The 23,977-nt window shown below is 51.8% G+C and overlaps 1 protein-coding gene across 3 annotated transcripts; it reads right to left on the bottom strand.

Annotated features, from left to right (window-relative positions):
* Nucleotides 1-1,194: 1,194 nt before the first annotated feature.
* On the bottom strand, nt 1,195-22,114 carry Kcnh6 (potassium voltage-gated channel subfamily H member 6). Of its 3 annotated transcripts, XM_057773330.1 has the most exons (14): nt 21,985-22,114; nt 21,065-21,295; nt 15,926-16,087; nt 15,634-15,839; nt 12,698-13,123; nt 11,354-11,508; nt 11,109-11,194; nt 10,047-10,246; nt 9,635-9,887; nt 6,403-6,596; nt 4,187-4,271; nt 3,534-3,690; nt 2,726-2,882; nt 1,195-1,985 (listed from the first exon to the last, which is right to left on the bottom strand). In XM_057773330.1, the coding sequence occupies exons 1-14, from the start codon at nt 22,058-22,060 to the stop codon at nt 1,680-1,682; spliced, it is 2,694 nt and encodes an 897-aa protein (XP_057629313.1). In that variant the 5' UTR covers nt 22,061-22,114; the 3' UTR covers nt 1,195-1,679. The 3 variants fall into 3 exon arrangements, with proteins under 3 accessions (XP_057629313.1, XP_057629312.1, XP_057629311.1); XM_057773329.1 differs by having other exon boundaries at nt 1,195-1,956; nt 2,718-2,882; nt 11,109-11,508; XM_057773328.1 differs by having other exon boundaries at nt 11,109-11,508.
* Nucleotides 22,115-23,977: the final 1,863 nt, after the last annotated feature.

Raw genomic sequence — 23,977 nt, 5'->3', positions numbered from 1 at the left:
TCTCTCTCCTCTCTCTCTCTCTCTCCTCTCTCTCTCTCTCTCTCTCTCTCTCTCTCTCTCTCTCTCTCTCCCTCCCTCCCTCCCTCCCTCCCCCTCTTTTCCTCCCTCCCTCCCTCCCTCCCTCCCTCCCTCCCTCCCTCCCTCCCTCCCTCCCTCTCTCTCTCACTCTCTCTCTCTCTCTCTCTCCTTTCTTGAGATAAGGTTTCTCTGTAGCTTTGGAGCCTGCCCTGGAATTTGTTCTGCAAACCATGCTGGCCTCAAACTCACAGAGATCTGCCTGCTCTGCCTCTTGAGTGCTGGGATTAGAGGCGTATCCACCACCACCACCACCACCACCACCACCACCACCACCACCACCACCACCACCACCACCACCACCACCACCACCACCACCGGACACTGCAGGGATTTTTATGAGGGTTTGGGAAACAGAGCTCAGGTCCTCATGCATTTTACCCACAGAGCCATCTCTCTAGCCCCATATGTTGTTTTGAACTAGTGTTAAAGTCTTACTAAGGGTACAAAACGTTAACTTTAAGGTTTCAATTTGTAAAAATACTTGCAAATACTTGGTCTAATCACTAACAGACTCTGCAGCATCAGATAGAAATTGCAAAAGGAGGGGAAGATGAGGGTGGGAGTTATATTGGAATGATATGCAGAGAAATGGAATGCTGTTTTAAAAGGCTTCTCAAATGAAATAGTCTGGGTTGGAATCTGATTCTCCTTTTCCTAGTGTATTAAGTTTGATTTTTTATTGAAATATAATTTACATGTGGAAGTGCAAACATTTTTTCTAACCTGAACAGATCCTTGTGGCCATCACCAGACCAGAAAGCAGAACAATACTGAGGAGGCCACCCACACTCTGGTAAGTGCCATGATCTCTCCTGTGAGGACAGCGATGCCCACTCCCTGAGGGTGTCCTGAGGGTTGGATGAATTACTGTCTGCAGGGCAGTCAGGATGGTGGAGTGCTGTTGTCATGATTCTCTGTGGACACTCAGACCATATCTCTGTTTCCTTCATCTAGAGATGGCCTCAAACTGTCGGCTCCTGGGCTCAGCTGAGACATCTTCGGGTCTCCAAGAGGCTGGATGTGAGAAGGGCTTAGCGAAGACCCCAGCACCAGTGTGGGCCTGCGGGGGCTCAGACAAGTTACACGTCTAGTCCAACATAAAATGTTCAAGGCTTTATTTGCTGTGTGACACTGCATGTCCCCAAGGGACCTCAGGGGAAGAGGGGCTGGGGACTGAAGCTCTGTCTTTCAGGTTAACCACAGAAAATACTTTCAACTCCAGCCATGTTAGAGGTTTTTGGTGAAAGGTCTGGTCGACCCTGGCCTTAGTTCTGGGCCTTTGAGGCAAAGCATAACTGAGCTGGGAGGCAATCACATGCAGCCCAAGCAAGACTCAAGATCAGAAACCTCCCTTCTTCACTGACCCTTTGAAGCAGCCCTCTGCCTGGCTTGCCGATTATATGGAACCCGAAGAGGGCTGGGTCAAGTCCTGAGCCTCTTTGCTCATGCCTTCCTCACCTGGCTCAGCAGTCTGTATTTCTCTGAGAAAATGGTTTTCAGAGTTTCATTTGAGGGCTGTTTGGCTCCCCCAAGGGGCTTAACTCTCGCCCCACCGTATTTCAGTTCCCTCATGGTGGCTTTTCTCTTGGGGTCCAATGACCCTAACTCCTTGTGAAGCCAGGATCTGAGCCATGCCTCTGGAACTCCAGCTGCTTGGGAACAGAGTCGAGGTGTTCGGGAAGGGAGGGAAAGCGGGGACCGCTGATGAGCCCCTGTACTCCCAGGGGACACAGAGATGAGGCTAGAGGTGGCAGGAGTTCCTCAGGCTGTTCCTGTTCTGAGGTCACAGTCAAGTGGTGCATCCCGGGGGAGAAATTTCTGGGCTTCTGAATATGTCTGTCCAAGTCACCACAGCTTAGGGTCTGGGAGGGAGGCAAAAGAGAAGGAGGTGTCCCGTGTACGGAGTCCTACCCCACCTCCAGGCCAGGCTACAGAGTTCTTCATTTGGGGCACGACTGTGTGTATATCGATATATATGCATATATATGTATATATGAGTGTTGTGTATATATGAGTGACTATGGGTGTTTATGAGAGTGTGTGCACGTGTGTGCGTGTGTGTGAATATTTTTGTGTGTGCAGTGCGTGAGTGCATAAATGCTCAGAGGTCAAACTCAGGTGTTGTTTCTCAGGAGATGTCTGCCTTGCTTTTTGTGACAGGATCTCTCACAAGGACCTTGGGCTTGTCAACTGTGCTTGACTGGCGGGCCCGTGAACCCTAGGGCTCCACTTGTCTTTCCCTCCCCAGCCTTGGAATCACACATCTATACTACCACACCCGGTTTGTTTTACATGGGTGGTGGTGATTGAACTCGGGTCCTCATACTGCACGGCAAGCACTTTCCCAACTGGGCCATTACCCCAGCCCCTGAGCTGGATCTTGATCCACTCTGACCTCTGGGATGCTCCTCCTCAGGAAGGTGGGAGAACCTCAGGGTCTTGTTGTCCACCTGTCTGAGCTGTGGGGTCTGTGACCACCATCAGGGCTCTGCCAGACCCTGTCCAGGCTGCTCCACCAGGTGATGTAAATCATAGGAAGGGCAGCAGGAGATATAGCTTCTAATCCTACCACAGACACACTGAGGTTGGTCCGAGGATGGGAAACCCTGGGGATGCCCTCGTTTCTCACCTGTGCAGGGTGTCCCACCAGAGGCCTGGGCTCTGCACTCCCCGTCACTGAAGTGTCAGGAAACAAGGCCAGGTCACTGGAGGCAGGGGCTCCTAGAATGTAGCTGGTGTGGCCCTGTGGCTGCTGAAGTATCTGCAGGATGCGGCTGAGGTCTGAGGACATGCGGGACTCCAGTCTGCTAGACAGAGCAGACATGGTCAAAATCGAGGTTCTGAGAGAAGCTCAGAAAAAAAACTCTCCATTCTGTGACCTGACCTCTTCCCACTGAGTAAAATGGCAGCCTGGGGCTACCTGAAGTGACTTCCCCACTGGGACCCACAGCCTTGGCCCAAATTCCCCTGAGCATATCCTTGTCTTTCATGACACCAGGGACCAGGCATGTTTCATACCACATTCTGTCCTAATGAAGCTTTGATGTAGGTATTCTAATTGTACCCATTTTATGATGTGGCAAACTGAGGCAACAAGTTGTTACACTCAGAGCTTGCTCACACTCTAGCTTATGAGTTACACGCCTTCCTTGCCTTTAAGCTTTCATTGTCATGCACAGGAAACACCCCCTTTCCAAGGACCTCTGGAATTTGTTCCTGCACATGACTGTGCTGCTCCCCCCAAGATGTTTCCTTAGGCATGTACTAGGGTTTGCTGGAGGAAGCCATCCAAGGAATTATGCTTAGTGACATAGAATTAGAAACCTATGCTAAATGTGTCTGCCATTCTAAAACCCAACCATGCACTCAGCAATGCCCCTAAGCTGCCAGGAGGTGGCGCCTAACCCAGCCGGATCCTTTTGCAGCTGCCCCACCCTTGCCAGGGAGGTTCTCACCTGCTCATCTGGGCCTGGAGCTGCTTTAATTTAGAGCCTAACTCCCGAGGCCAGCAATCCAGGTCCTGCTGTGGGTTTGGAGGACTTGGGGGCATTTGCTGTAGCAATTCAGGCCAAAGTCCGGATGTGTCCGAGATGCTCAGGGAAGGGGCTGCACCTTCAGAAAGGAAGGAGACAGCCTTTGCTATCGGATTCCCCAGGCCTGTTCCTTCTCACCAGAGTCCAAGTGCTCCCTCTGCTTGTCATGGGAATGCAGTATGAGGAGCGAGCAGCTCTCCTTACCTGGGAGCTCTGGGGACAAGGTCCTGTTCTTATGGAAGTCTGGCTTCCAGGACCCAACTGGGAGGGGAACAGGGGACCTCAGGAGTGGTCAGGATGGGGATTTCTAGCCCTGGTCTCATTGCTCATGCAACTGCAGCCTGGGAGGGGGGAGTGGGGATCTCCTGGTACCTTGATATAGAACCTCAGGCACTTGGCTAGTACCCAGCCCAGAAAGCAGCACCCAGCAACCAGTGAGCTGTCCCTCTTTGACTCAGAGGACACAGGCTAGCAGGACTGAGAAGGCTGAGACAACCTTTTTCAAGGAGAGGCAGAACAGAGGGGTCACTAGGAGTGGCTGGGGGCAGGGGTAGGCAGGGGCTGTCTGAACTCACCTGACTGGCTGTCATTGAGGAAGAAGCCTTGGGGGTCTTGGTTGCCTGGGGCCTGTTGGGGTGATGACTGGGGACCCCCATCTGCCTTGTAGGGAACAAGAGCAACAAGTAACAGGGGCCAGAGCTGGGACAGGGTCTCTTTCTCTGTTCCTCCCTATCCCCAGTTCCCCCCTCTGGCCCTTGTAACAGCTGAATGAAAAAGTAGAGACAGGTATCTGGGCACATCCGAGGAGCTCTGGGTATGCCCTGGGAGCTCGGGGTGGCTCCCTCCTAAAAGGGCCTCTAGCATGGGACCAGGTTTGGAGATGGTGACCTCACACCTGGTGACCAAGGAGAGTCCCCTGGAAAAGTCTCTGGAGAAGGTTCTATGAACGGCAAGATGAGGGTGGACAGCAGAAGGGCTCCTCCCTCACATCCTTTTCTCCAGGGTCCCAACACCTCACACCTCAACCTTGGCCAGTGAATTCTGTCTTCTGGTAAAGACTGGTCTGGAAACTCTGATCTAGTGGTATGTATGGGAGCATTCTTGGCTGCCCTCTTTCTGGCATCATGAGACTTGGGGGCACCTCAGGGTTATAGTTGACTCAGGTCAGCTAAGACCATGGAGATCACATCCCTTCTGCCCTAGTGTCCAGCTATAGGACACAAAGGCCACCAGATGACTCCCAGTAGCTAGGTCAACCAAGCAGGGTGCTGATTGCATGCTTCTTATACAGTTCAAGAGAACAGAGAGGCGCAGGGAGAACAGCCTGGGAAGGGACAGTCACGGTAAGAAGATCTACCTCACAGCACCACACTCTAGAGCACTGGTTCCAACCTCCCTAACACTGTGACCCTTTAACACAGTTCCTCATGTTGTGGTGACCCCAACCATAAAATTATTTTCATTGCTACTTCATAACAGCAATTTTGCTAGTGATATGAATCGTAATGTAAATATCTGTGTTTTTCAATGTCCTCAGGTGACCCCTGTGAAAGGGGTCATTCAGTCCCCAAAGTGGTCACAACCCACAGGCTGAGAACCACTGCTCTGGCAGCTGTCTACCAGGCCTAGGCCACGAGAGCTCTTCTCCTGAGGCTGGGGAATGGTGGTCAAGAATAATGGAGGTGCCAAGGCTCAGTGCCTAACTCTAGCCATGGCACCCAACAGGCAGTCTTCCCCCTCCTCTTTACTAGCTGATTCCAGACTTCCTCCAGGAAGGCCCTCTGAACTTCCATTGAGCCTGTAGTGCTCACCCTCCTTGACAAACTGGATGGCCTGGCTACTTTTACATCAACTCGACACAGGCTAGAGTCATTTGGGAAGAGGGAACCTCAACTGAGAAAATGATCCCCACCAGATTGACCTGTGGGCAAGCCAACGGTGTGTTATCCTGGTTGATGTATGAAAGCCCAGCTCTCTGTGGGCAGTGCCACCCCTGGGATGGTGGTCCTGAGTGCTGTGTGAAAGCAGATTGGAAAGCCATGTGAGAAAGCCAATAAGCAGCACTCCCAGGCCATGGCCTCTGCATCAGCTCCTGATTCTGGGTACCTTCCCTGATTCTCTTGGATGAGGGACTTCAAGCTGTAAGATGAAATAAACCCTTTCCTCCCCAACTTGATTTTGGTCATGGTGTTTATCACAGCAATAAACTAATCCTAACTAAGATACACCAGAAATTGGATGTCTCTTGCATACCCTATGGCCTCTTTGGCTCTTTAAATAAATGTCACTTTATTTCTCTTGGATTGCTGAGTGATAAACTTAAAAGACAGCTACTGTATCACCAAGCCTGGCACCATGAGCCCTGTGAATGTCAGATCCTGGGTTTTAAAATCAGACAACTTGAATTCATATTTTTGGCTCTTCCATTTACTTGCCGTATGGCTCTGGCCAATTTACTTACCCTCACTGATCCCCAGTTTATTCATTTCGATAATGGAGATAAGACCGTTCACACACAAGGACAAGACCGAATTAAACAACATAAAAGAAGCCAGTACTTAGCTCCCAGTAGCTGCTCACTAAATGGGAGCTATCATTATAGTTAGGGCTGCATCGGCCATAGTAGGTACAGAAGCACTCCAGCAAAGGCTGCAGGAGGAGTTGAAGGGAAGGGGCAGTGGTCAAATGAGTCCCTTAGGTCAGGTAGGCCAACTCCTTAGCAGGCCGGCTGGGTGCTATCCACACCCAGCTTCTGAACCACCACCACCCTGGCTCACAGGCCCAGACTCACGTCCCGCAGGTTGAAGGTGACCTCCAGCTTACTCCAGAAGGTGTCTGCAAAGGCAGGGTACATGTCAAGCACCTCCAGCAGGTCTGCCCGATGGATCTTATGCAGATCACAGTAGGTCAGGGCACGCACATCGGCGCTAGATTTGCCCGGCCTGGCGTGGAGACTGATGGGCTCTCCAAAGATGTCATTCTTCCCTGCCAGTCAGAAGGATGGTGGTCCCTCCAGGGTCTGATTGCCTTATGAAGACCTCCTCTGGGGGCCTCTTGACTGTGATCGTCCTATCCCCCCACCTCAGAGATCCCACAGAGCTGGGGCCTGCTGCCGAGGGGTCTGCAGACAGGGTACATTGCTGGCTTTGATGGAGAGGCATATGAGGAGGGCCTTTAACCTCAGTTACCTCAGATTCCCTCAGAGATGCTCCTGCTCTGAGAACGTGGGTTCTCCTTTTGTCTCTCAGCCCCTCAGAACCACCTTCTGCCAGAATGTCCTTTTCTTTTGTCTATACTCATTGGCACAGTTCCCATTCTGGTCCAATGCCAGTCTCATTGCTCCATTTCCTTCTGCTCCCCTCGAGCCACTGACATGACAGAGGACCCAAGGATGGAAGCTTCCAAATCCCCTGGGCAGGACCCGGAGCTTCCGTTTCTTTGTCTTCTTATTCTCCATTGTACACATAGGGAACCAGCAAGACCCTGGCAGGGTGACCCTGCGGAGCTACCTCCCACCTGCACTTGAGTGTCTTCAGCCCTCACATGGGCATAATGGTGCCACCTACATCACTGTGGTGTTTGAGAAAGTATCCCTCAAAGCAAGGGGCCCCAGGCTAGGTCAGTGCAAGAAGGCACAAGGAGAGATGGACTGGGTGGATATAGGGCAAATAGAGACAGCACTGGGACCTTTCGGAGCCAGGAGCTAGGCTGGCGATGGGATATTAACATGAGCAAGAGATTCTCCCATAAGGAGCCTTTCAAATCCCTAAAAGGCAGGCACTTAAGTTGCTAAGGTTACAAAATTATCTATCTTAGAACCGGATGCAACCAAGAGCTCTGGGCCCTGAAAGAAGGAGGGGCTCATACTGCCTACCATTGTTAGGACAAGGAAGCAGGGGCTTTCAGAAGGGGTAAAAGTCCAAGAGAATCAAGGACTAGGTCCCCAGAAAGAAGGGAATTTGGACATAAGAAACAGAATGTGCTCATTAATCCCTGCATAGCTAAGGCTGAGAGAAGAGAGGCCATGGACCCTGGTATCTTTGACTCCCACTGCCCCCATGAAAGTCCAGCCTCCTCAGCCTTGTGGCGCTGTACAAATGACACTAATAGCTTCACACAGATAGAGGGATAAATGGAGGCTAGGCTTGTGCCACCAAGAGAACAGGATGGAAGGGAGGGGACTGAGCGTTAGAGAAAAAAAGGGACTTGCCAAGCTCAAACATGGACCCTGAACCTAGATATCTGGGCAATGTAATACCTACCCTCATTTTTCTTTTTACACATGAAAAATTACGATCTAATGTCTATTTCTACTGGGGACAAGATGAGAGGATTTCTTGTCTCTCACTGAAACTTAAATTGGGCCAGCTTCTTAATTATTTATATAAATTATCCTCCATGTAGGTGGTAACATGACTTGGGTGAAAGGGAAGGACTCGAGGGAGTCCGCGCTGTAGGCCAGCCGATTGGGAGACCGACTGGGTCTACCTGCCAGGTACAGGGTGGGCTCTGAAGACAGAAGAGCACCGGAGTCACAGCGTGATGAGAAAGAGTTGTCTAGTTGCATGGAGCTGGGGCAGGAAGACCCGACTGGGTGGCATCAGGGGTTTACACGTGTCCACAGACCACAGGGACCCACCAAAGGGTTCTGAGTGAGAGCGGGATCTGTGCAGATATGTCGCAGGTGACTTTTGGAAAGTGAAGAACTGAGGATGCACCTAAGGCACGGCCTCTGGACACTGCTCCCCACGCCTGCCCAGGAGGATAAACCCAGTGGAGGCCGGAGTGGAAAGCAGTTCTATTAGTAAGGGTGAGAATGCTCTTTGTATGACAGGATGGGGGCAGGGGACTGGAAACTGGCAGGATGCTCCTGCAGTTGGCTTTAGCCTAGACAATGGAAGGGCAGGAGACACTGAAGAGGCCACCTTTGAGAGAAAGTGATGGTGTCAAGCTGGGATCTATTGCACCAGGTCTGGCTTTTTAAAAATTTTATTATTATATATATATATATATATATATTTTTTTTTTTTTTTCCTCACAGGGTCTCTCAGAGCCTAGGCTATCTTTGAGCATGTATCTCTCATGGAATCCAGGCCTTCATGCATGCTAGGCAAGCTCCCTACCAACAGCCACATTCCCAGCAATTCCCAGAAGTCTACCTGTTTTGATCTAAGGAGACCTTGGGACTGGGACACAGCTCTGAGGATTCCTGTGGCTCGGGCTGTGGGAGCAAGGGACTGGCCCAGGTGAGGCGGAAGTGGGATGAGAACAGAGTGCAGCCCTGGGTGAGGAGCACTGAGGGCAAGGTGATGGAGATCAAGATGGGAAATGGCTGATGTTAGACTTGGAGACTTGGGGTCAAGGACAAGAAAGATGCAGATAGAGGACCCCAGGTACTTGAAGTCAGCAGACTTGCCCAAGGTCACATGACAAGCAAAGAGCTGTGCTAAATGTGCTAAGGAGTCTTCAGGCTGGGTATAAAACTCGCTGGGGCCAGCAAGATGGCTCAGGAAATTAAAGGGCTGTGGCCGAGCCTGACAACCTACGTTCAATTGCCAGAGCCCCCATGATGGAAGGAGCAAAGAGACCAAGTTGTCTGTGACCTCTACCTGCTGCCGTATTTCTGCACAATGAATTACAAAAAATTTTAAACAAAACAAAAACATTTAAGGGTTGGAGAGATGGCTCAACAGTTAAGAGCACTGACTGCACTTCCAGAGGACCTGGGTCCAATTTCCAGCACCCACAGGCAGCTCACAACTGTCTGTAACTCCAGTTCCAGGGGATCCCACACCCTCACACCAGACACACTTGCAGGCAAAACCCCAATGTACATAAAATACAAATAAATAAATCATTAAAAAAACAAAACAACAACAACAAAACCTTTAAAAAAAAAACTCTCTGATGACCAACCTGGCCCATGGTTGTTCAGTAAAAGATATCATGATACTCATTAGGAAGAAGGTGGTCCGGGTAGGTCCTCTCCAACCTCAATGTCCAGGTCAACCCCCATGACTCACCTAGAATGGCCACGACCACATCATCGCGCAGGATCTCGATGGAGCCTCGAGAGATGAAGTAGAGCGTGGAGAGCACATCTCCCAGGTGCACCAGTGTGTCCCCAGGCGGCGCGTGCGTGGTCTTGAACTTGACCGCCAGGGCTCGCAGGCACCCCTTGCTGGCACCGTGGAAGGCGGGGCAGTGCTGCAGCAGCGCACGGTGCAGGTGTAGGCAGATGTCGGCCTGCAGGCACTCAGGGAAGCCCTTCAGCACCTGCGGTGGGGGTTGGGGGGGCGTGGCGAGTACCTCTGAGCTGGGGCTGTGGGTGCTGTGGGTGCGGTGCGGTGTGGGAAGTAGGGGTGTGGGGCAGGCTGCACCGGGCCCTGGACCTCCCCCAGGGCATGAGTCACACCTGGTGGCTTCAGGGCTCACCGCATTCATGTCGATGCCGTTTGTATAGGACCAGGCATGCTGGAAATACTCTTCCAGGCGCTGCCGCAGCGGGTTGGGGATCTGGTGGAAGCGAATGAACTCCTTGACACGCAGCATCTGCGTGTGGTAGCGCGCAGTGCCCGAGTACAGGCGCTGGATGATGGCCGACACATTGCCGAAGATGCTGGCGTACATAAGGGCTGGGGGCGGGGCGAGATGTGAATGGGCGGGGGGCTCTTGGGTGACTCGGCTTCCCAGTCTTCGCAGCACCGCGGGTAATCCCCCCTCTTTGTCCATAGTGAGAGCAGAAGCACCAAGGACAGCACTAGCACACACAAGGGACAAAGGTGCCTGGGTTCTACTTTGTGCCACCTGGTGTCTTCCAGGTTCTGAGGCCAGACTTCTTCCAAGAAAGAACTAGGGCATCCCCCCCCCCCCCAAGCTCAGATTTGTTTTCTCCTTTGAGTTGCAAAAATAAAATACAGGAGAAACTCTTGGCCTCTCATTTTCACCTCCCCCTCTTTCCATTTCCTTGTTTTTGTTTTTCTAAATACTTCAACATGGCAACCTAATGTGTAAATTTCCACACCACCTCTAGAGTTTTTAAACCGGGTGTTTGGGGAGGCAGGAAGCTCTGTGCCAAGACTATGAGCACCCAGCCTCCCAGCTGACCCCTGGGCTGGCCCTAGGACTAGAGACTTCCTAGCTGTGGGTCTCCTACAAAGTCAAGACCTTTGACTTCTTCTCTGGAAACTAGGCTCCTAAGGGAATTTGACTTGGATGTCTGTGAGCCCTCAAAGGAGTGGCTGGTAGGACCAGCGTCATGGCACAAAGCCTGTGCTAAGAGCCCAGGTTATTCTCAACTGTCACTACCTAAATTTTTAAAAATATATTTTTTAAAAAAGGGCTCCATGTTTTATTTTACATTGTGCCCTGCAAATGACTTTGCCCAGAGCAGCGTCTCAACAGTTGCTTGAAATCTATGAGGGATACACGCGAATACACAAACCCACATGCTGCACACACGGGGTAGCACCCTGCCTAGGACAAGGTCACACTCACAGCCAATGAGCATGACGCAGATAGAGAAGACCTTCTCCGAGTTGGTGTTGGGCGACACGTTGCCGAAGCCCACACTGGTGAGGCTGCTGAAGGTGAAATAGAGGGCCGTGACATACTTGTCCTGTACAGAGGGTCCCGAGGCTGGGTCACTGCCGTTGTAGTGCTTGCCGAGCTGTGCGCCCAAGCTGTCCAGCCAGCCGATCTTGGGCTCCAAGTAGGGTCGTTCTACGTTGCCGATGGCGTACCAGATGCAGGCCAGCCAATGCGCGATGAGCGCAAAGGTGCACATAAGTAGGAAAAGGACCGCGGCGCCATACTCAGAGTACCGGTCGAGCTTCCGAGCCACGCGCACCAGCCGCAGGAGGCGCGCCGTCTTCAGTAACCCGATCAAGGTGGTGGTCTGGGGGCAGGGAAAGGTGGAGAAAGCCAGGGAGGGACGGTCAGCTCTCGAAAGGGTGTGTTCAAGGCTCATATCTGTTCTTTTGGCAGTTGCTATGCCAGTCATTCCACAAACACGCAGGAAAGTACCAGGCACTGGGCAGTAGAATATAAGGCAAGAACCATAAGGGGTTCTCAGCCAAAGTGCAGAACAATGTTTAGGCTGCTAGGAGAGACGTTCAACGGGAGTGGGAGCAGGTCAGAGGAGGCTGCATAGAGATGATGCAAGAGTGCAAGATGGGAATGAAGCTACTTCTCCCGGCAGACAGGAGGGAGAAGGAGGGGAACTTGGAATAGGGTCACGGGGGTGTGGAGGTATAGTAGTGTGGCCCATATGGGAAATCAAGTATAACCTTCAGCTGAAGCTCAGAGTAGGAGGCAATGGGACAGTGAAAAAGGAAACTTGGAAGGTGAGTGAGGCCACTCCACTGGGTCTGAGGATCCAGAAAGATCTTGGTTTTAACTCCAAAGGTGTTCAGAGTCATAGGAGGTTCTGAGGGACACATGGTGGGGCTGGCTAAGAGATCTGAGACTTGCCCTGACTGCTGTGTAGAGGGGAAAAGCCTGGGGAAATGGTAGAGATGAAGGCTCCTCAGTGTAGGCAGGAGCAGTGGGGTAGAAAGAAAAGGGGAGGACTTGGGGATGGTTCAACACAGGGATTTGGGAGTCAGGATATACTTGATATCTCCTGTTGGATAGGCAGGGGTGATTGGAGAATGATTGGAACCCAGAAGGCAGCATGGCATGAAAATGTTCTCATGTTACCCACAGGAAGCAGTGTGAGCATAGAGAAGGGCTGAGGCCAGAAGGGATGAAGAGATGCAAAGGGATGCAGCCTGTGTAGCCCTTTCTACACGGTGAGAACAGCTCACAAGGTCGCATAAAGACTAGGACTGTAGTATGTCTGTACCACAGACAGCAGAATTCTAGATCAATTGGCAGCCTAATTCTCTAATTGGGCTTGCTAAGACAGAGGGGCAGAGGGATGGACCCTAAGTCTGGAGGCATTGCTAGTCTTTCTGTGGGGTTGGGAGATCGCCAGTGTCTGAGCCCCCACTGTTCCCATTTGCTGTCTGTATCAGTAATGCGCACTACAGCTACGAGGCAAGGAGGGGCCGGCATGGTTGCTAGCATGCAACAGGTGTGCTCACCTCATCTGAGCCACTGCGGAAGATAAGCAGGTCAAAAGGGATGGCAGCCACCATGTCGATGAGGAACCAGCCCTTGAAGTAGTGCACAGCAATTCGTCGGGGGTGGCTGACCACCTCGTCATTGGTGTTGACATAGGTGGTTCGGAAGTTGATGACAATATCCACGACAAACATAATGTCCACGATGAGGTCCACCACAGTGAGGGGGCTACAGGTATAGCCACAGGTACCACGCTGTGATTCATCCTGGTCGCTGAGCAGAAAGGCAGCTGAGTAGGGCGTGAAGACCGCTGTATAGATGACCAGAAGCAAGATAAGCCAGTCCCACACGGCCTTGAAAGGGCTGTAGTGTAGGATGGTACCTCGGTGAATGCGCGGCGCCTGTAGTTTATACTCTGGCAGTACATCTGCACCCAGGGACAGGACCTGGGATGGAAGCCATAGTGATCAGTGGGGACAGCCAGCACTAGTAAGACAGATCTATGGGTAGGTCTGGCGTGTGTGTTGGGGGTGAGCTGTGGGTGGGTCACAAAGGTCATGAAAGGCAGGGTGACAAAGGAAGGCCACACAAGGGAGCAGGTTCATTAAGGGACAGGCATGTTGGGAGGAGGTCGAGGAAAGGAGAACATAGCTCTGCCACATGGTTGATACCAGGAAGCCCAAGCATTCTCAGAAACAGCCTCTCTTGGGGTGAGCAGGGCCAGGGCTAGCACCATCTTGATTATGTTCCAAGGAAGAGCCTGGGTTGAGATAGTTTGGTAGGCTGTTTGTCTTCAATAGGTTTTGGAGGCCTACTGGTTCTGTTTGTTTGTTTATTTGTTTGTTTTAGAGCTAGAGATTAAACCCAGGGCCTTACTATACGTGGCAGACAAGTGTTCTACCATTGAGCTAACCTCCCAACCTAAATTTGGGGCTCTTGATGGAAACAAGTCACTTCCAGATGAGCCTTCACTCCTGAGGGCCAATGAGAGTCCTCCCTGGGCCAACTCACAGAACATCCCATAGAAAGAACCAAATTTGGGGTTAGAGTTGAGTCAGTCTGGACACTCAACAGGTCCTGGGCTCCATGGAGCTCCATCTATAAACCTCATGAATCATTCTAATCTGTAGAGTGCTTCCTCAGTCCTTGTTCCTTTGCCTCCAAGACTATAACAATGGACAGTTGCTAGGACTGAAGCCAACAATTCTGAGGCTCTTCCCAGCTGCCTAGCATGTAACAAGGCATCTGGGGAATTAGGAAGCGCATATGTTTTGAAGCCAGGCACTTCGGCCTGAATTCCAGGGCTGCTGTCTGTTTTAGCTGTGCCTTGGGTCAAGCCTTGTAACCTGTGACACCCCTGTTCCCTTGTGTGTAAGACAGGACAACAAACTGCATAGGGTTGTGATTAAACATGATGGGTCTGTTTGCTTCTGGTTCATTCCTACTTCATCCTCCTCATTTGACAGTGTTCCAAGATGATAGGATCGATGAGGGATTGACCACTGAGTCCTCCACCATTAATTCTTTTTTAAGGACATCAGCCACGCAAGGCTTTTCTTGATCTTGCAGACAAGATCATCAGTAGATGGGATCACAGGAAGAAAGAAACCAATCTGAGGACTGATGTCCACTAAAGTGGTCCTGATCTGGCATCCAGACTCCTCAGTGGGAGCCATAGTGTTCTCCTATGTCTGTCTTTTGGCCTTTGCCCATTGTTTATTTTCCCAGGAACCCACCTGGGATCCTACATAGACTGGGACCTTCTTTTTTCATTTTGCTTTCTCTACCCCTCTATGCAGCCCTGACCCCGTGGTTACTCAGTCCACTACACCATGTCTCTTCCCCTAGCCAGCTCTGTGTTCACATGAACTTTCAACCAGGACCCACCAAAGCATCCCTGGCAGCTTGAACCCTGATGCAAAGAGGAAGGTCATGTTGCTACACCCTGGGATGTCAGAACTCTCCTCTCTGCCAGGTCTTTTCTTAGTCCTGTCTGTGAGGCTAAATGGTTTCCTCCACATCGGGGACCTGACTCTGGCTGTGCTTCAGATGAGAAGGGGCAGGAAAAGGATTGTTCCTCCCAGTCCCTTGTTCATCGATGCCCTAGCTCTTCTCCATGGTTTAACAAAGCTCATTGTGTCTCCTGAGTTGGCACTACTTAATGTCAATGGGTCCTCAGAGACCATTTGGTCTAACTCTTTCCTGAATTTGATAGCTCTGAGGCTCAAAGGTAGGGGTGTCCTTTGTCCAAGGTCACATAGTGAGTCAGTGCCCGGATCCTAGTCACTCGAGTCTCCAGCAGGGTTCTATCCATTTTCCTCTGGAAGAAATAGGGCAACAAGCCCCATGAGAAGAGACTGTGGGGTCAGCTGAAAGGGGGATTCAGGAAGGGACATTTGCCTTGGGCTGACCAAATAGCAGATGCACAGAAGGGGCATTTAGGGGTGGATTCCCGATAATTCAAAGTTAGCTAGCGGTACCAGCACTGCCTCGCCTCTGCCAGGCATCCTGTGCGCATACTGAGGGGGGAGTGGCCATCATCCACTGTAAGTGGCTGTGGCAGGACTCATACCATCCCCTTTCCTCTCCTTTTCTTTGTATGGTCTTGATCCTTGTACTACTCCCTCCTTGTGATGGCAGAGCCTTAGGCAGGCCCTACGGTGGCCTATGTGCTCTCTCCTCCTACATTTCTGGCATCTCTAGGCCTAGAAGGAACTCACATGCCTTGTGACTCTCAACCTCTGGTGGTTTCAGGAGCTGGGACACAGAGCTGTGGTCTCACAGCAAACCTTCATGACTTAAGAACCAGACTCAAACTGTACAGGAGGAAGAAGACTCAGACCAAGACGTGAGGGGGTTTGACAAGTCAACATCTCAGAAGAGCTGAGGTCCAATGCCTTGGAAGGGACCCTGGAGGTCTAACGCAGCCCACCACCCCTGCCCTGCAGACCCATACCTGGGTGACCTTTTCAGTGACATTCTGTGTCCGCTCCACCACCTTGTGGGGAGCGATGATCTCAATCTCTGTGGTGGAGCCCGAGCGGTGTTTCTCCAGGTTGAACTCCACGAAGTTGAGTGTAAACTGCGGGATCTGGCTGACGGTTCTATATTTGCCCCTGCCTGGGCCAGGTCCCTGTCCACTCGGTCTGCTGTGAGAGCCCTCTGAAATCAGGGTGAGGGTCAGAGCAGCCAGGGCCAGGGTGGTGGTCTTGATCCATTCTCGCTACTGCTACCCCCACAGCACTCACCAGAGCCCAGGAAGCTGTGTGACCACAGTCGCTGGGTCAGGCTTCGGCTGCTGCTCTTGGCCAGGAGCTGGGCCAGGTCCTCAAAATTGAGGATAAACATGATGACAGCCCCGTCCTCATTCTTCACAGGTACCACATCGACCAGGCAGCGGAAGCTGGAGGCTGCAAATCCCATTATGGGGGATAGGGTTGGTTACTGGGAGGCCCTTCCTGCAGTGGTCCGAGTGAAAGTCAAGTGAAGGATAGCCACTGGAGAGAAGAGGCCTGGGCAATGACCAGAGCTATTTGGCAGAGGGTGGGTGAAGCTGTTCAGCAGGTGCCCGCCCCCCCCCCCCCGCCGCCCCCGGCTTCCACGGGGCAGAGCTGCTCATTAGAGATAATATGGCATCAGGTCCAGTTCATGCTCAGCCCGCAGCTCAGAGCTTAGGCCTGAGGTTTGCTTCTGTGGTAATTAAAACAGAGCAGATGGGGGTGGATTAAGTGGGGGCAGTGAGGGAGGGCATGCCATCCTCCTGTAGCTCTGGATGGTCCTGGGCTCAGCTCCCTTATAGTCATCCCACCAAGATGCCTGCTTCCCTGACGCTGGAAGGAACTTGCTAGGAACACATCAAGAGCTGGGCATGAAGCCAACTGGCACATTAGGCCTTAGGAGGTCCTGGCAGCAGGCAGATGAGAGCTCTGAGAAAGTGATTTGCTGGAGCTGGCAGGAGACACGGGGTGAGGACCCCTAGTTTCTCAGCAGATAAGAGGTTCAGGGAAAGGAAAAGAGTCTCATCTTTGAGGATAGAGCTGGAATGGTGGCCCCAGGCAGAAGCAGGGACCAAGGAGTAGAAAGGGTTTGATCTAAAGGGGGTGGGGGTGGGGGTGGGGAGAAGGCATTGTGGAAACAGAACATCTTACCATCCCAGTTCCAGCTGTTGGCACCTTTTGCCTCTGGCCACGCTACCCTCCCCTTGCTCTAGAGTCACACCATGGACTCATTGGCAGGTGGGTCAATACGAGTTAAGATGCTGCCTATCTCAGAGTCCAGCCCGGGAGTAGACACCCCTTAGGTGTACTATCTGTCTTAACCCAAACTATTGCTAGGTGTCAGTTCCAAAAGGATCCCCAGGGACAGCAGGCTCAGGTGACCATGCAAATCAGAAAGCCAAGCTGCTTTTCCAGAGGGCAGGTTTGAGCCTGTGTCACCTGTCCCCGGGATTGCTGGTTAACAAGTAGAGCAAGCTTGAGTGAATGGGGGGGACAATGGATGTGAGCTGTCTAGTAGGGCACTGGTACTGTGGGACTGCTGGAACCACTCTTCATCTTTCCCCGACTTAGCATTCACTTTCGAACCTGGGGTGCAACTGTGCCTCCCCATCCTCCCTCCCACTTTTCCTCCAGGGAGCAAGGAATCTCCTGGATCAGATTCCTGGACGCGTAGGCACCAGGCAGCCATCTGCCAGCTGCTGCCTGGGCCCAGGGGAGACATCCACACCAGAGACACTGCCTGCCTGTTGAGCTACTTATTCTTGGTCTCATAGTGCTGCAGTGACTCTGGTCAGTGTGGGGCCTGGTGATGTTCCTGTCCCTAAGGCCACACACTATGCTCCCAGTCTCTCTGGTACTGGGGAAATCAGCCTAGTACCAAGTGGGGGAGGGGGAGGGCCGGGCAGAAGGGCAGGTGCACCAGACTTTCTATGTCCCTGGGAGTTCACAGGGCTAGCTTTAACTGGTTGTACCCCCATTGATGCACAGACTTGGAATGGACCCTCCTATCAGTAAGAGCCGGGAAGTTGGTTCGGTCCTTGTGTGGCTTTTCATGTCCCACCCACCAGCGGGCTACTTCGGTGGTAGACAGGGCTCTAGGAGGATTGGCAAAAAGCCAGGGTACTTTCTCTACCTACAACCTAATCTGGCTATTGTCGTACCTGTGGCTCAGAGGTCACAAGTAACTGGGTGAGTGGAGGAGGGAGTAAATTGTTCTTGCTTGTGCTCAGGAGTGGCAGTGTGCCAGTGTCTGTGATCAGTCCCTGGAGGAAGAGCCAGTCTCTGCCTGCTTCCTCCTTCTAGGAGTGTTCCTCGCCAATCAAGATCAGTGAGTCTGTCTGGCCCCTAGAACACCCCACTTCTGCTCTTCTATCCCTTGGCTGTGCCCATTCTGTTTCTCATGACTCACATCCCTTTCCCCTCCCCTCCCTGACCCTCACCTTCTCTTCAATATAGCCTCTTTGTTATCTTTTATGTTTTTTTTTGGGGGGGGGGGAGAATTTGAAACCCAGGACCTCATGCATGCAAGATAAATGCTTTATCACTAAGCCACACCCCTTGCTCTGCCCCAGTCTCTTTATGTGCACCGCACCTAGTGCTGGGCTGAGAGCCCTTTGAGGCTGATGCTGCAAGCTGATACTACCAGCTGCATCATGATGCTCCTGGCTTTACCATTCTGGCATTTGTGGGTCAGCATGTGGAAAACACAGAGGGAGAGTGAAGACGGTCCCTGACCTCATCCTTGCCCTGTCTTCCATATCAGGAGCTACAGATCAGAGAAATTCCAGGTCTCCTCTAGTCTAGCTTGGGGAAAAGGACTCTGGTTTGGGCTCATCAGAGTATAGTATTGCCTGGTGAAGGAAAGCAGGGCTAGACCCTCTGGAGGTGTCCATCAAGACAGATGCAGGGGTTAAGGATCTGAGTGCAGCCTGTGCCTCCCTCTGGACAATTATTGGTTCTAGCCCTGCCATAGTCTCCCTTCCTTAGCTGTTGGGATTTTTCTTTCCTGACAGGGAGATGGGGGAAAGGCTCTGATTTCTACAGTTCTCTGATAGGGTCATTTTTATCGGGTACCCTGGTCTGTGAGCCGGCTATGCAAACACACAACTGTAGCTCGGTGGATACAGACTGTGACTTGAGTTTTCAATAGATTACCATTCTACAGGGAAAGAGGAAGCTGGGCATGGTGGCGCATGCCTTTGATCCCAGCACTCAGGAGGCAGAGGCAGGTGGATCTCTGTGAGTTCGAGGCCAGCCTGATCTACAGAGTGAGTTCCAGGACAACCAAGGTTACACAGAGAAACCCTATCTCAAAAAGAAAATAGTGGTGGTTATAAATAAACCAGCTAGAGCTGTGTTCAGGGCCCCTTCCCACTATCTTGGTGTCAGGGGTTGGGGCCAAAAGAAAGAGAAGAAATCACCGTTAGGATGACTTTTGGCAGGACTGTGTATGCACATGAACATGACTTTTTTAAAAAAAGAGTCCCATGGTCAGAGTGGACTGTTAATGTGGACATAAATTATCTGAGCACCACGGGGTAATGCAAGCTCTTTTTGGTTTCAGGTCAATTAAGGATGGCCCAGGTGATCAGACATTAAATAACAGGACAAGGAAGGCCTGGCGATGAAAGGGTGAAGCCTGGAACCACAGGGCATTGGACATATGGTAATTTTCTGTTTTTATCCGGAGCTGGTCTCCAAGACTAGGTTCCCAGGGTCCTTTCTGCTGCCTAAAGAACCTCAACAAACTTTTAAAGATCTGAATCTTGATCTCAGGGGCCAAAACTTGGCTTTGAACTTTGTCCTTTGTCCAGATATCTACGGGTCTGAAAGCTCTGACCTCCCCTCCCCAGGATTTAGGATTGTCCCTCACTCTCTGGGGTACAGGTAGAGCTCTGGGGTCAAGCAAAGACACAGAAAGGACCTCCTTGCTACCTTCACTTCCTGTTGTGTCTTGTTCCTTGGGGACCCTTCTCCCTCCTCTGACTGTCACCTCTTCCTTGCGATGATGGTGGAGAGGTGAAGTCACAGCTTTTAAAAATATTCTGACTTTGTTAATTAACCCTGTGAGTACAGCCCACCTCAGCCAGATTCTTCACAGCCTCCCGCTGTTCTCTTCCTCTAGGGCAGCATCTCCCACCTGCGACTCTCTTGGCTAGCGACAGAAAGGGACAGCTAGGGGGCGGCCAGGATCTGAGTGAGAAGCCCCTAGAAGCCCATAAACACACACACACACACACACACACACACACACACGTTCCATGCACACATCAAGCCTCTGGAACTTGGGCTCTTAGCACCCCTTTGTCCCAATCTAGAGGTGTCTGCCCTGTTTGTACACTCTGATGGTCCTCATGCTCTTTTCCATGGGGGCAACTTCTCTCTTCTGGGTGTTTCTCACTCCCAAACTCTTGCCTCCAAGCTTGGAGAGAGTTGAGGTCTTTTCTTCCTTGGGATTACTTAGAACAAACATCTCCAAGGGAAGGTTCCAGTTGGCCCCTGACAATGGGATCTCAGGAAAGCGCCTAACACACCTATGGAATGAAGGGAGTTATCTAAATCAGTGGTTCTTAAAATTGGCAGCAAATCAGAACCACTGGGGAGATGTCTTTTTCCAGTTACACCTGCCTGGCTTCATCTTGCACCTTATGAGTCAGGCTCTCTCTAGGGAAGGGATGCTTTGCAAAACATGGCCCCAGGTAGTTCTGATGCAGAACCAGATTGGGTGGGGAGACCCCAGTGATTTCTGCAAGACTTTCGGCTTCTGGTTGTAGCTCCACTACCCTCATCCACTTAGGAACCCATCTCCTGAAGGGAGACCCAAAAAGACTGCTGGTCTCTTGGTCATCAACTCCTGGCTTGTGTTTCTGTAGAGCTTTCTGAGGACTTGGGCAACAGTAACAATACAAGGGCCAGCTGGGTAAATCACCTGGTTAAGGCAAAGCCAAGACCCTATCCTCCCAAAGAGATGGACTTAAGTGAACCAGATCCAGTCTTCTTTTCCAGTCAGCAGCCCCCATGCATTGGCTAGGCATAGAGGCCTTGGGGGCTGGCTCCTCCCTTAATCCCCAGAGCAGAGATGAGGGAAGGTTAATTTCCATCCCAGCTGCTTGACAGCTGGGGCTGACAGTGCCAGAATGGAGAGCCAAAAAATGGGGGAGAAAAGGTAGAGCAAGAAAGAACCCCTGTCCTAGACCAAGAGTTGGCTCAGCCCTGCCTCAAGCCCCTTAGAAGACATCCAGGGCTCATTGCCTCCCTCTGCTAATAAAACTGAGGCCCAGAGAAAGGATAGAATTTGTCTTTGACTCTTAGGTCAAACCCTTCCCCCAGGCCACTCTGTGATGGTCGAGAAAGACAGCCCGCAGAACCCTTGGCCCAACTGTGTCTCACCATCCTTGCGGTAGTAGAGAATGTCCACTTTGCACTCTTCAGCCCCAAGCAGGGCCTGTGCCAAGCGAGACACAGCACTGCTTGGAGTGTTAGGGCCTGTGAGGAAGTCACAGGTGCAGGGTCGCTGCATCACCTCCACCCGGGAGTAGCCAAACAGCTCGCAGAAGCCGTCATTGCAATAAATGATGGCACAGTTCTCCATCTGTGCGTTGGCGATGAGGAACTTGCGACCTGGAGCGGGAGGTGAAAGGTAGGAAGACCCTGGGCAGCCAGAAATGGGTAGCCGGGAGACGAAGATTAGAGGGACCAATGGCAACTGAGAAGGGGATTTTTATGCAGGAGCAGGCAGGGACTAGAATGAAGGAGGTGGAGGTCCGAGGAGGGTGGGGTGGGAGGGCCAAGAGTCCTGGGGGAAGGTTATTCCCCTGAGGGGGTGACTGTCAAGGAACAGAAAAGTAGGGGTGCAGAAGTCAGGTCTGGGGGCTCAGGAAAGACCAGGACAGCTAGGGTCAGTGGGGTCAGAGGAAGGCCCCAGAACTCGGGGTCAGAACAGGAAGCAGGACTGGGACCATCTGGGAGTCAGACAAGCTTATTGGGTGAAAAGCAGGAAGCCAAGCAAACCTCTAAGAGAGGTATGGGAGGTCTGGAGGGGTAAGCCGGACAGTGACTGAGAGGGGAGGCCAGGGTTCGGGACACCAAGGAAACTGCTGTGGGAGGTTTAAGAGCTGCAATCTGCCCCAGAGAGAGAACATATGAGGAGGTGTTGGGGACATAAAAATGAAGCATTATGTATTCAGAATCTAACCCTCCCTTTCGCCTCCTTTTCCTTCTACCCCATCAGAAGTTAGTACAGAGTCTGGCCCCTGCTGCCATCCAACCAGCACGCAGTAGTCCCCCACACCCCAAAACCTCACACTTACTCTGGCCCTCAAACTTGCGGATGATGGTGTCCAGGTAAGTGTTTTGGGGAGCGACATGGCCCCTGCGGACTGGCATCCTTCCGTAGCAGCACTTGCTGAGAGTCACTCGCGACCTGGTTCCTGGTGTCTCCTGTCAGTTCTGGGGCTCAGCGGCTTCTGGCTAGGGTGGGCGCCGCCCCCGGGGAGGGCTGTCGGGCCCCGCCCGCCCTCCAGCGTCTGCCCTCCCCGCCCTCCCCGCCCTCACTGATCCTCCCCCGCCCACGGCTCAGCTCGCCTCCTCCCGCACGAGGCTCGCGCCCGGGAGCTGTCCGTGTCGTGGTGCTGAAATAAGCCAAGAGCTGGCGGCAAGGCGGGGTCCAGGACCTAGGCAACTTCTCTGATCTAGTAAGCACTCTCAATCACCCTAGGGAGAGGGGCAGGGATCCTGGACCTGGGATGCTCTGAAGAATTTCGGCTCATGTCCGAATGGCCAACGGCCTCAGCATCTCCTTGAACTCCTTCTGAGTACTGAAGGGCAGTTTCCCAGGCAAGGAAGGGCAGAGGTTGTTAGGGGCTTCAGGTAGGCTTTTGTGGAAGGTTATCTCTAGGGTTTGGCTGCTAGTCTGACTGTGGCAACAGGACACTTAAGTGTCTTACCCATAAATGCCTTCCAGCAGGTCTAGTGGAAAATCCAACTGGAGCCTGTTCTAGGAAGATGCCCAAAAAATGTTCTGTTCGGCATCTTCAGGGGCCTTGGAGCTCTTCACAGGAAGATCTTCAATGAGGAATGGCTCTAAACTGCCTATTAGCAAGTGACCACTGATAAACGTGTCTATGTAATGATTAAAAATGAACACACTAGAAGAAGCAAATTGGGGTAGAATGAAGTTTATTGAACAAGTTTTTTTGTTTTTTTGTTTTTTGTTTTTTTTTTTTTGAGAGAAGGCAAAGAAGGACCACCATTCATTAAGCATCGTGATGATGGGCTTGAAACTTTGCAGAAGGTTCCAAGATCAATTTTGAGCCACGTCTTAGTAGCAAACATTTAAAGTGGAGCATGCACAGGCCTAAGGATGGCATCAGTGCAAAGGGACTGAACCGGGTGATGGGAAAGGTGAAAAGGAAGAAAAAAACAATAACTGATAAACAGCTCCCAATACTAATTTGAACATCCAGATTTAATTGCTGGACAGCTAAGTTCTTAAGCAGTTTGATGTTCAGAAGGAAATTAGAAGACATTCAAAGGAAACATTCTGGCAGAAATAAACTTTACAAAGTGGATGGGGAAGGGGAGATGGCCAAGGAGGTTCAGCGAGGCTTCTGCTGTGGTCCAGGTGAGAGGCAGGGAGTCCCCAGCGGCTGGATGTGCCTTTGCCACGCAGAGTCGCAATACCTGGTGGGGGGCCTCGGCCACAGTGACTGAGAGATGAGAGGGCTGCCAAGTGTGGCCTCCTGGGGGGCAGAGGTGTCTTGGCTGTCCCTGAATGTGGGGAGCAGGCTGTGGAAGAGAGGTGGGGACAGTGTCTCTCGCGCAGTCAGTATTCAGGCGGCTGAGCTCTGAGGATGGACTCGGGCAGCGAGCTATTCATTCCAACATTTTCCCAGTCCCCATTGTGTACCAGGGCCTGTGCTGATCAGAGACATTACACAGAGTTCTCCTGGTGCGCATTAAGCCAAGTGGATCTGACAGCTAATAACGAGGACAAACAAGTGCATTATAGTAATAAATAAAAAACAGGATCTATGATAGAGACATCAAACAGGGTGCTGGAGAGTCTGGTTCTGGAGGAGGAGGAGCATGGGGAGTGGGTCTGGAGATCTGGGCGGAGAGAGGAATCAGGGGATCCACTCATTACTGAGTCCTCTCAACCTATGATTTGAGTTCAGATAGTATAAGGAAAGCTGATCCATGCTTAGGCTAACTGGTGTCTCTTTTCTGTAGCTTCAGGTTATAATCATTTCCCCTCAAACCTCCCCTTTTCTCTGTCAAATACTGACTCCCAGGCTTCCCAGG

The sequence above is a fragment of the Chionomys nivalis genome, chromosome 7 (genome assembly GCF_950005125.1).
Source record: "Chionomys nivalis chromosome 7, mChiNiv1.1, whole genome shotgun sequence".
NCBI classification, from domain to species: domain Eukaryota; kingdom Metazoa; phylum Chordata; class Mammalia; order Rodentia; family Cricetidae; genus Chionomys; species Chionomys nivalis.
This window is presented reverse-complemented; position numbering and strand designations above follow the sequence as displayed.